The sequence below is a fragment of the Cryptomeria japonica genome, chromosome 4 (assembly GCF_030272615.1).
Source record: "Cryptomeria japonica chromosome 4, Sugi_1.0, whole genome shotgun sequence".
Classification (NCBI taxonomy): Eukaryota; Viridiplantae; Streptophyta; class Pinopsida; order Cupressales; family Cupressaceae; genus Cryptomeria; species Cryptomeria japonica.
In genome coordinates, this window is record NC_081408.1 from 246,378,636 (window position 1) to 246,392,162 (window position 13,527).

General features: G+C 34.0%; 1 protein-coding gene across 1 annotated transcript; it reads left to right on the top strand.

The window, feature by feature from the left end:
• The first annotated feature begins 1,003 nt into the window (after positions 1-1,003).
• Positions 1,004-4,133, top strand: LOC131875061 (LRR receptor-like serine/threonine-protein kinase GSO2). The gene is made up of 2 exons (XM_059219074.1): positions 1,004-3,572; positions 3,682-4,133. Exons 1-2 carry the CDS (start codon positions 1,004-1,006, stop codon positions 4,131-4,133), a joined length of 3,021 nt encoding a protein of 1,006 aa, XP_059075057.1.
• The last annotated feature ends 9,394 nt before the right edge of the window (positions 4,134-13,527 follow it).

Genomic DNA, 13,527 nt, shown 5'->3' on the forward strand with positions numbered 1-13,527 from the left:
CTAATAACGGAATTCCTTTCCATATCCTTGCAAGTTGCAGGCTCTGAAGTTACAAATTGAAATGTCTTACAGAAGTACACATCTTCCGTTTTTGTGGGGACTGCAATTTTTTAGAAGTCGAAAAAAACTTTTAATTTTTTGTGGAACACAATATACTCGTGTCTTGGAAATAGACGAAGTCAAGATTGACTAGTATTAGAATTGGTGAAAGAAGTGACAGATGAAGATGAGGTGCACCTCTTTCTGTCAATTCTTGGGGTCTTCAAAGGTACCTCTTCCTCTTTCTGTCAATTCTTGGTCTTAGTATTTCTGAATTTTTTTCAGTCTTGAATGAAAGTTTTTAATAATGTTTATGAAATTAAATAGTTTATTCTGTTTATTTTTTAAATCAAAGTATTTGTCATTATTGTAACTTTTTCTAGCGTATTTCAGAAGTTTGAATAAATAAATCAATCAAATTGATCCGATCCATCAAAGAAGGCACAATACACTTACTTGGAAGAACCTTGCCATGACTTATCATTGTTGAACATGACTTGGCAGCTTTCAAATAAGAATTCGGTAAGCCTGCTGACTACACAGAAGCTTCGAAAGATTTACATATCTCACCTAGATTTTTTGTCAGTTGTATACCATTTTCCCAACTTTTCTTCAACGTACGAGAACACTAATTACCTTCCTGACCAGCCTAGACTTTGCTGTGACTTTTCACCCTTGGCAGCTTATAAAGAAGACTTAGGTGACCCTCCAGACAACACAGAGGCTTAGAGAGTTTGTTTGTTTGTCAGATCAAAAAAGATGAAAATGAAGACTGCTTTAGTTTGTTTCCTTCTCTTGTTTTTCTCTGCCACCTCTCATCCATCTTCTCCATCTGCTCATTCTGATGAAGAAGCTCTTATGTCTTTTAAGAGTTCCCTCTCCCTCGAACCCCACAATTCTTTGTTCGATTGGTCTCCTCATCATTCCTTCTGCAATTGGACTGGTTTCTTTGAATCTTACTGGTATGTCTTTACTTGGTCCAATCTCTCCTTTCATTGGCAATCTTTCTTTTCTTAGAGTACTCGATCTCAGGAATAACAGCTTCCAAGGCCAGATTCCCCCTCAGCTGGGGAGGCTTTATCGCCTTAAACTACTTGGTTTGGGTAGAAATGAATTGGAAGGTTCCATTCCATCCACTTTAGGAGATTGTAGTTCTTTGCAAAATCTTTCTCTAGCTTATAACAATCTGATGGGTAGCATCCCCTCCCAGCTTGGCCTTCTTCTGAATTTAAAGACCCTTTTATTAGGGAAGAATCAATTGTCAGGTGCAATCCCGTCTTTTTTAGGAAACATGTCCTCTTTAATTGACTTGGAGTTGGGAAAGAACAAATTTCATGGTGGTATTCCTGTTGAATTGGGTAGGCTTTCCCAACTTAGTGTGCTTTATCTTCAAGATAACAACTTGACGGGCACAATCCCATCTTTCTTAGGAAACATGTCCTCTTTAATTGACTTAGACTTGTTTCAGAACAAACTCCATGGCAATATCCCTATTGAACTAGGTATGCTTACTCAGCTCAAAATAATTAATCTTGGGTTCAACAACTTGATAGGAGAAATTCCCATTGCCCTTTTCAACTGCACTCTTCTCCAAAATTTGACATTGTCTAACAACCAATTAACTGGCCACATTTCTTCAGAGTTTGCCAAACTATCAAAGTTGCAACAGCTACTATTGTGGGGAAACCAACTCAGTGGAAAAATTCCAATCTCCCTCTCTAATTGCACTCAACTTCAAAAACTAGAATTAGCCATGAACCAATTCAGTGGCAATGTGCCCCTAGAGTTTGGTAATTTGCACCAACTTCGAGAGCTTCATTTAGCCAGTAATCATCTTGTGAGTGGAAGAAAGGATTTGTCTATTCTAATGGCCTTAACTAATTGCTCATCTTTGGATACTCTAGATTTGTCTCTAAATAATCTTGCTGGTGTTTTGCCCTCTTCTCTTGGCCAATTATCAAGCCAACTTTCTCTTTTAAAATTATTCTCAAACAACATCGAGGGAAACATACCAAGCAGCATTAGCAACCTAACAATGTTGGCATACTTAGACTTATCTTACAATCTTTTCAATGGAACTATTCCATCTTCACTTGGTCAATTTTCACATCTTGAAAGATTGTATCTTCAAGGAAACAATTTACATGGAAGTATTCCAAAATTGTTAGGTCAAGCAAAAAGTCTTGGGAAGTTAGAATTGAGTGAAAACATGCTTTCAGGTTTAATTCCAAATAGTCTGGGTGATCTCCCACAATTAAGACATCTTTGTCTGCATCACAATCAATTATCAGGGAGAATACCTAGTAGTTTAGGGAGATGCCAAACTTTGGAGTTGATAGACTTGTCTCACAACAAACTAAGAGGAAATATTCCCCCAGAGTTCTTGAGTCTTAAAAATCTCCAACTTTATTTCAACATTTCTAGCAATTTATTACAAGGTTCTCTTTTGGAGATGAGCAAGATGGCAATGGTCCAAGCAATAGATGTATTTGTCAACAACTTATCAGGCGAAATTCCAATTGCACTATCAAGTTGCACAAATTTACAATATTTGAATCTTTCATGTAATTCATTCAATGGTACAATTCCAACAGCATTAGCAAATCTCAAAAACCTTGTGGACATTCATCTCTCTAGCAATAATTTGTCAGGTGTAATTCCAATGGCTTTCCAAGAGATGAAAACACTTCAACATATCAATCTTTCTTCAAATAGGTTAATAGGAGAGGTTCCAAAGGGAGGAGCTTTTGCAACACTTAATCAGTCAGCAATTGTGGGAAATCTTGGCCTTTGTGGCACATGGATAAAATTGTCACCATGCTCCAAAGATAAATTTTCATCTATCACTAAGAAGGGGATAATTCCTATTGTGGTTGGAATTACAATTTTCATCATGTCTTTGTTATTGTTTGCAATTTCCTATAGATGGAGAAATAGAAAGATACCCACTCTAAATGTGTGGCCCCCACAAATCTCATTTGAAGAGCTTGTAGGTGCAACTAATGGATTCAATGAAGACAATCTTATAGGAATTGGTACTTTTGGATCCATTTACAAAGGGATCCTAAACAATGGTACAAATATTGCTATTAAAGTTCTCAATTTGAAAGATGAAAATACTCTCCAAACTTTTAATAGAGAATGTAATGTGCTAAAAAGAGTTAGGCATCGCAATGTGACCAAAATCATTTCAGTTTGTTCCAACCTTGATTTTAAAGCATTGATTCTTCCATTCATGTCAAATGGAAGTTTGAGGAGATGGTTATATCCTGAAGGAGGAAATGAATGCCAATTAATTTTGGCTGACCGATTAAGAATAGCAAAAGAGATAGCACAAGGAATGGAATATCTACATCATCATTGCTTTGTTCAAGTCATTCATTGTGACTTAAAGCCTGATAATGTATTGCTCGGAGATGATATGACTCCATATATATTAGACTTTGGCATTACTAAACTCCTAGTTGGCGCTTCAATGAACTCCTTGACTTCTACAAATACACTAATGGGATCTACTGGCTATATTGCACCAGGTATAAATTTTGCATTATTCCAATATAATTTTTTATTTTTGATATATTTTTAAATTGTATAAATATTTTATATTGTTTGAGAAACACTAATTGATGTATCATACTATAGAGTATGGAGTGGGTGGAAAGATTTCAACAAAAGGAGATGTATACAGCTATGGAATTCTACTTTTAGAGTTTTTAACCAGAAAGAGACCTACAGATGGCTTATTTATAGAAGGAACAAATCTACCAAAATGGGTAGATATGAACTTTCCAAATAATATCATAGAAGTTGTGGACACCAACCTACTTAGAGATGTTAAAGAATCAGAATCATCAATGATATTGTCATGCCTTACTCAATTTATGCAAGTAGGGTTGGCTTGCACAAGGGAGCTACCACAACAACGACCAAATATGATGGAGATAGTCAAAAGATTAGAAAAGATAAGACTGGCATTTATTGGTGCACAATCATTGCAATTGCCCATAGATATTTTGCCTTTACTTGAGAGTACAAGTGATCTAAAAAATACTAGTTCTGAGAGGGATGAAAATTGGTCTACATCTACATTTTAGGACTAGACAATCAACTTGATAGCAACTACTTATTAAAGTTTGGCTTGTTTATAATATTTTCATGTAAAAGAGATATTTTAAACTCACTATAAATAGATTTACAATATTGTGAGGTTATGAATTTATGAAAGGTGTAGTACTTGAAAAACTCAAAATATTTAGAATGGCATGTAATTTTTGGTCATTTATAAGTCAAATAGCTATTATCTGACTATATGTTTAAAGAAATAGAAATAAATCCAAATAAAAAGAGTGAGTTTTTTATACTTGGTGGTGTCTTCAATTTTTTTACAAAGGATTTATCTAACATTCTATTTGACAAGTGACATTACATGATGATACATTTCTAATGATCATGGTTAGTACTCTTCATTGCATGTTTCACTAGCATGATTTTTTCTTGCAATGGTAAGAAGATCTTTTATGATTATCATGCTTAAATTCTATGCTTTTATGGTAACCTTGTTTGTGTTTATCCTAACAATGTGTATCTTATGTTAATAATGTGTTCATCTTGTTCTAATATGCTCTGTAATTATTCTACATTTTCTCAATGCTTATCATCATGTTGTTACACATTTGGTTTTGCTATGAAATCCTTTATCTAGCATTCATGGCTGCTTTCACCTGCTTTGTAGCCCTCATTGGAGGCAATGCTAGGGGGATAACATCAATTTCTACCATTTTATGTGCTTTTGCCATCATATCTTGCTATCTTCTTGTGTTGTCACATGATAATATCCTTACATTCAAATATGGTTACTAAGTTTTCTAAGGTTTAAATCATTTTATATATATTGTATACTCTCATCCAAATTAATTGCCTTGTATTTTAAGGCAATAAATTGGAGGTAGGGTAGTCAAGGTTAATAATAGCCATTTTTATACTAATTACCTCATGATTGATTCTATGCCATTTTCCAATGGTATCACATACTTTTTCTACTCTAAAAAAATACCTATTTATGTTGTAGCCACTAGGAAATATCTTTGTTCCATCCAAATTAGAATCTCTCTCCATTTTCTTTTTTCTTTTTCTTTTTTTTCATAAACAACTCATTTTCCTTAAATATGTATTGTTGGGAATATTGTCATTGATGTCAAGAACACTCGTATGGTAATGTTGTCATTGATGTCAAAGATAATCAGTTAAGATTGTTAGAAGGTAATCGCTAAAGTAATAGGTGTGCTCCATGCAAACACTCGGAACTGTTATACTAAATAAATAGAAAAATATTATATTAGAAAAACAACTCAAAATCATGATAATAACAAGCAAACCAACAAAGATAGAAATCATGGTATCAATGCATTTCTTTTGAGAGACATAAGTTATAATGAGATTGATGATACTTTGGCTGAAGTAGATTAAATACACATCATTTAATTACATAAAAGATATAGTTATGTCTATATTTTGAACCTCATACATGTTTATCATGCCAAGACAAAGTTCAAAGAACATTAAGGAGAAGCGATTAAGGAGAAGCAATTATGGTAGCAACTATGGTAGAATTCATATTTATGAAGGTGGTAAGTATAATAGTCAACTTTCTAGCTAGTTACGGTTATTTTGTGAGCAAGTTATAAGTCTGAAGTATGCAGCGATTGCCAAGGACTCAGGATTAACAAAGACGACAGTGGTTTTATGACCTGAAAATTCAAGTGACTATTGAATGTCAGGATAAATGAAGATATATCATATACATGGCATATATATGAAAATGAATATGCAGATGTTGATAAAAGAAATATGCTGATATAAGGGATATCTTGCAGAAATAAAGAAAAATATTTGTGGAGAAAGAGTATGTGTGTTAAGAAAGGTTATAGGAAATTCATAAAACATATGTGAGCAGATTTGTTGTAATTATTATAACAGTTTTATGAAGAAAATAATAGCAGATTTGAAAAGGAAACTTAGAGCTCTTGTGAAGACATTTTAAAGAACAATAGTATAAGTTGTGAAGAACAAGATCATCCATCATCCATTGAGATAGCAACATTGTTAAGACGGAAAATCAGATTTATGTGAAGTGGGTTGGTGCTCATGAATTCTGAAGTGGGAGTTGGTGCTTCCAATGGGTTGTTACTCACAAAATCAGATTTGAGAGCTGGTGTCTCTAGTGGCTTGGTGCTCACAAACAAACTTAGGGGTTGGTATCTCTAGTAAGTTGGTGCCTACGAACACTGTAAAAGAAGATATTCATATAAAAGCATTGATTTGCCATGATTTTCTCCTGTAAAAATTTCCACGTATATATCTTGTGTTCTACTTGTGTTCATATTAGTTAGATCACATATGAATATTGGTATGCAATGAATATGTTAATGAGATAAGTTATATACTTGTGATTGAAGTTAAAAAAGTTTAAATTTGTAAAATTTGTTAATATATTGATTAACCCCCCCACTCTCAGTATATTCTTGTGCTCTTCACTTCTAAGATGATATTCATTGAATTTTTCTATTTTATTGCAAGCTTTAAGGCTAAGCACTCATTATATGGAAGCATGTACTGAAAAGCAACATATTTATCCTTATTCATATCATTTTCAAGATTGTATGTATATTCAATTTTAAGGTGACTAAATTTGGTTTTACTTTTACATCCATTCTTATGGCAGTTCTCATGCAAGTCAAAGTGGGGACAGAATGTAGTGATTATTGGTGTGAACAAGGTGCTTTACCTAGCTAGTTAAACTTGTAGGTCATATTCACACACGTCTTTCTGGAAGTCTTAGTTGTCATGCAATGTTATCTTATCTTTGTTAAACTTGTTTGAATATTGTCATTGTTGTCATTGATGTCAAACCTAGTTCTTTGGTTGGACTGGAAGAGGCTTGTTGAGAAATAATAGAAGATAGGTATGTATGTGATATGTTGTAGTGAAGTATATATGATCTACTAGAGTCATTTCTGGAAGATTCTCTTCTCTGGAATCATGTGTTTTGCTTATCATGGTTTGTATTCAGTTCTGGTATTAGATGTGTGAATTCTGGTATCAGTTATATCAGCCATATCAATTGTATTTGTTTTTTATTAAAAAAATAGTGTTAACTAGGGTGTCGACCCTTAACATAGTCAGAGACTATAAAAAAGACAAAACAAACCAAGGGAGCAAGCCCCTTTACAACAAACATATCAAAAAACAAACTAGACCCAATTCAAGGAGGGGAAGAGACACCCAAGCCTTGAGAGAGAGAGGTTAGGAAAAGGGGGAAGACCTCCCCTTCTGCCTTCAACAAACCACAATCCAAGTGATACAATCATTAGGACCAAGAGAGAGATCAGATGGAAGTGATTCAATAGAGTTGTGATCAGAAGTAGCAGCAGAGTGTTGTTGTACAACCGCAGCAGGAAGCTAAAAAACAGCAACAAATTGCAGGGTAGGCTGTCGAAGCAGAGCAACACTAGAAGAAGGCTCAACAGTAGTAGAACATGGTTGTTGAACAGAGGTGAGAGGATTAGTGGAAGGTTTAGTAGCAGTGAGAGGATCAGTAGAAGGTTCATCAATAGTGAGAGGCTCTTCATCACAGGAGGAAATATCATCCTCATGAGAGGAATAAATAGTATCCAATGCATTGACATTCAATTGTATTTGTTGTGTTGTTGAAAATTCATGGAAATATGTGGCATCTATATCTTAGAGTTGGGTGTTATTGTGCTTATGGATCTGTATCTATGGGTCCAGTAGACCCTTGTGTTGTTTCGGTAATCAAGGTGTATATTTTAGTAAGTAAAATGTGTAAAGGAAGCATGTAAAGGATCAAGTGAAGGCCAAATTTGTTATCATGTTTTTTGGTCAAGGCTTTATTGGATAACGTATTGATCCGAGCATTGTGTAATTGTGTAAATCATTATGCTTGGCCGACAAATTATCTTGGTATATGTGCTTACTGGTATATATATAGGAGTTGTGTGAAATGAAGTAACAAAGGTGTGAAGGGTATGGGATAGAAGAAAGCAGAGTGTGTGTGGTATAGAAGAGTAAGAGGTGTGTGAGTGACAGAGTTGTGGACAACAGACTTGCTGCAGTAAGAGAAGAAGTGTATGAGCGAAGGAGTGTATAGCAGAGTTAGAGTGTGGACAGTATTGCGGTAATGCTTTACCAGATCTACTGCAAGTAGTTGGTTTGGTAGAACAGTGTAGTAATCCCTTACCGAAATTGTTGTAGGTGATTGTAGACCGTGGTACAATGATCCCTTATCAGATAAACTGTGAATTATGTGATTTGTTATTTGAGCTTAACTTGGAATTGAATTCATGCATTAGGAGATGCAATTTTTCCTAGTTCACTTACTTTCTATTGCAGTGAGCATTCCGATAGTGAGCCGCTTTTGTAGATGGCAGTGAGCCACTTTTGTAATTGTCAGTGAGCCACCCCATTTTGTGAATACCATATAACTAGTTATATTATCTTGAGAGCTAACCCTCTCCGTGGTTTTTCTCATTTGATTTTTCCACATATAAAATCTAATGTTCACTTTGTGGTTGTGTTATTTGCTTATTCTATATTTGTTGTTGATGAAATTGTTATAGTTAACTGATAAAAGTTTTATAAGTTTGGGAATACTGATTCACCCCCCCCCCCCCCCCTCAGTATTTCAGTCCTTTCAACCAATTCAACAATCTTGCCATTTAATTTTTGTGTCTCATGTCATAGGATTAATACACTTGTCATAATCTTATTTAATCCTCTCACCTTGTCTCTGTAAAGCAAGACATTATGTGCATTGTTGTATCTATAATCAAGCAAACCATTCCCTTGTCGTACTCACTTGTAGAAGGTTATTTTTGTTTTGTAGATGATCCTAGGGTGTGTGATCTCCCTATTAGCTCCTACATTGTATCATAGCTCTTGATCTGTAAACTCCATATCAAATATAATAGTGATTTAAGCATGAGATTTTTTGGATGCATTTTGACAAAAAATGGAGATCACCATTGAGTCTATAAGGCCAAAAAACCTTTATTTTCATATATAACACTTTGATTCTGGAGATTGGAAAATTTTTGCCCATTTTTAGCAAAGGTTTATAGATTTGAAAAAAAAAAATCATACATCATATGAAATATGTACAATCATACAAATTTCTAATGTATATCTTGATCATATAGGTTTACAAGCATCATCCAACAATCAACAGGTGCAAAAGGTATATTCGAGTGCATATTCTTCATTTGATAGAATATTATATTGCCTGTACAGACAACACGTTAAGCCTACATCACCTACCAACTACTTTGTCAACAATTTTTTAAATTATTTTTATTATTTTGCACTTGTTTAGGTGACCTCGATTATCTCTCAGTTATTGACTTGGGTCCTCTAAGTAGTCCTTAGTGCTAAACCCCAACCTTGGTAACTGACAACATCACCCTCAGTAGCCACCTTCACCCATTCAACCCGCTCTAACACTCCACTATGCCCCTCATCATGTGACCAACAAGCACCCAAGCTCGAGGGAGGCTTTTTCTTTTTTCTTTTTGGAGACTTTACCAACACTAGACTATAACTTTTGATCCAAGAGTTAGATTTTTGCAATCAATATATTATTGGAAAGCCGCTTCTATGTGGTGTGACTCTCAAGCTCTATTTCTTCTAGTGACACATTTTTTGTTGTTTGAAGTCAAATATCCAATTTGGACCTCTATGCTCATAATTTTGTGTAAACTTATCCAATTTTTGTGATTCTTGCAACTTTGAAAAGGTATTGAGGATCTTCATCACTTTATTTGTGCACTTTTTCCAAATTTAACCTTATGTATCTTTTAATCAAATTTTTGCAATATATTGTCTAGTTGTCTCTCTTGGTGCCTATTTCCCTCATAGTAGAATCAAGTCAATTTGAGCTCATTAGGACTTCATCACAATTATCACACACGAAAAGTCAAAATGTAGAGGTTTCTCCTCTCCAAGAGTTTGCGGTCTACTTTAGGTGATCATCAACTTGAATGCACTAGGCATGAGATATTTTCTCATAAGAACAAATGTGATGAGGCCATGTGATTGATTGCATTACATGTGTCTAGCTTGTTATTCCACAATGAGGAGTGCATTATACCAAAGCAAGTATGGAATAAGTACAAAGATTTTTTGGTACAATTAGTGAATTTTGTGCTTTATAAATAGAGGAAGAATTGACATCCCTTTCTCTTGATACATTTCCTACCATTGAGGATAATTTGGTGAAGTTTAAATCTTTTAGATCTCAATTGCCTAGTTGTTGGAAAGATAAATAAGGAATGTATATTCTTGATTTTGTCTAAGTTAAAAGGGTCACTAGGAGCCTTTTCTTCTACCTTTTATTCCATCATGAATGCCTAAGTTGAATCATTTATCATGCCTTTTTTTGAGACATTTTGTGAACTTTTGACTAGATAGCAACCTAAGCTAATCCAATTATATGGGTAAAAACACAAACCTATGTTACACTTCTATAAAGGAAGTGGCCAACACAACTAAAATTATTTAACTTTGACCACATAAAAGTGACATTTCTAAATTGAATTTCAAAACGATGTAAACTGATGAAATGTTGAAATATTAATGACATTTATGTTTGTTAATTTTTTTTAAAAAATTCCAATATAGATTTTTTATTGCTGAAAAATTAGGGGTTGTAGTCGGTGTCACAAAAAAAATGAAAAACATACATATTTTTTCCTAATTTTAATTTTCCAAATTGATGACATATATATGCAATGCTAATTTTTTTTTAAAAAAATTGATGTATATTTTTCTTGTAATAACATTTTAAAGTCCAACATAGTTAAATTTGGTAGTTTTCATTCGGCGTCATCTTTTGTCTATTAAATTTATCATTATCAAAAAAAAAAAAAACCCTTTTGGAAAACATTCTCTCATCTAGTGAAAAATATATTTTGTAAAAAATTTTAATATCATTTAATATTTTTTTTAATTTTAAATCAGCCTCTTCTCGAACTTAAAAAACCTACTTGCAATGTTTAAAAAATAAAACATATTAAAATTAATCAAAACATTAAAAAAAACATGTCCATATTCTTGATTTCAAGCTCTACAAAAGGGTATTTTTCAATTTTTGTAAAAAAATTATACAGCAAAACTGGAAAGTTTTAGAAATGCAAAAAAAATGGTGATTTGGTTGCCACATCACATGACGCATAGACATTTTTCAGTTGAAATAGGTTCGGGTGAACTAATTTCAACCAAACTTATTGTGTAGAAAATAGGTTCAGCCAATCTAATTTCGGTCAAATTTATTGTGACATTTAGGCACCACAAGGTCGCCACATTGGTCGAACTTATTTAGTTGGCCTCAAGTGTAACACAACAGTGTGCTTTAGCCCATATGCACTTCCCAGAAAGTAGGCATCATTAGCACAAACACCTAAAGAAAAAGGAAAGAAGATACCCAAAACTAAGATAGAATCTAGTGAGCCTCCCACCTTATTCTTTTAAACCATCATCACCCACAAAGCTAGGGGCATTAGGATTTTCTAATGGAGTTGAAAAGATTAAAGGTAAATCATTTTTTGCATTTGCAACCTCTAAGCCTAGTAGATGGATTCTTAACTATGAAGCTTAAATCATCAAATGGATTCTTGACTGGATCTATTCTCATAATTAGTGAAAGATTATGAAAATAATATAGGCTGAAATATAATAAAAAACACAATATATTCATAAGTGAAAATAGAACAATCAGTATTGTGAAAACTGAAAGATATATTGAAAACTTGAACTCATGAACCTAAACTACATTACAATAGCATTGTTTTATACACCTTGATCTCATGCATCGATCAAAGCAGAAAAACAATAAAACAAAACTTAAAAACCAAAAAACAGTAACAAGAATGTTTTTAAAAACTAAAATTAAAACTTGTCTATGAAGCAGTTTTATGAACTGTTGTTTCACACGAAACCATAAAGCATAAATAAAAAATAAATAAAAATCTAAAGCTGGTTTTGCGTTCTCATCTCTAGCTCAGCAATCATATCTTCGATCTCCCCCTGAATGATGAATGGAGGTGAGAACTAAGTGATTTTTGAATGCAACAAAAGTCGATACTGGAAGAGCTTTGGTGAAGATATTAACAACTTGCTCAGATGAAGGACAAAACTGCAACTCCACTTGTCCATCTTGAACCAAGTCACAAATGTAATAATGATGGATCTCTATGTGTTTCATTCTAGCATGAAACATAAGATTCTTTGTCATGGCAATAGTGCTATTGTTATCACAATATATGGTGGTTGGATGCTCAGGAACAAAATATAGATCTGCCAATATCCTTCTTATCCATATCGCCTGAGAACTTGCCGATGAAGCTACCATGTATTTCGCTTCTGCTAAAGAAAGAGTCATTGTTGCTTGTTTCTTACTTCTCCAAGATACAACTCTAGAGCCAAATGAAAACACATAACCAGATGTTGATTTCTTATCATCCACTGAACCGGCCCAATCTAAATCTATATAACCAACTAGTTCAAACTTGTCAGTGGGAGAATACTGAATGCCAAATTCTGTGTGCCACTCACATACCTCAAAATTCTTTTTGCAGCCTGCCAATGTGACTCATGTGGATCATGCATGAATCGAGAGATGAGGCTCACAACATACATAATATCAGGTCTCATGGTTGTGAGGTACATGAGGCTACCAGCCAAACTCCTATACTGAGTTGCATCAACCTTGGGACTAGCATCTTCCTTGGTTAGTTTTTCACTAAAGGCTACGAGGGTTGCAAATGCTTTGCATGCCACCATGTTAAACTTCTTCAATAAATCAGCTATATACTTGGATTGAAAAATAAATATACCTTTTGATGTTTGTTGTACTTCCACACCAAGAAATTAGTGCATAAGTCCCAGATCTAACATTTCAAACTCTTGTTTCATTTCTACTTGAAACTTCTCCATGAGAGCTTTGTTATTACTTGTATAAATGAAATCATCAACATAGAGGCAAACTATGAGAATATCATTACCAATATATTGGACATACAAGGCAGGTTCTGAGTGGCTTCTATTGAATCCTTTATTCATGAAATAACTGTCAATTCTAGCATATTGGGCACGAGGAGCTTGCTTCAACCCATAAAGGGCTTTCTTCAACTTGTAGACTAAGTGTTCTGTTTCTGGAACATCATAACCCATAGGTTGTTCTACATAAACTTCCTCATCTATGTAACCATTAAGGAATGTTGTTTTCACATCCATCTGAAATATTGGCCACTTGTATTGTGCAGCAATAGCCAATATAATCTTGACTGTGTCAAGTCAAGCCACAAGAGCAAAAGTTTCTGCATAATCCACTCTAAGAGTTTGTGCAAACCCTTTGGCAACTAGGCTTGCCTTATGGCATTCTACTGAAGCATTTGCATGATATTTGACTTTGTAAAT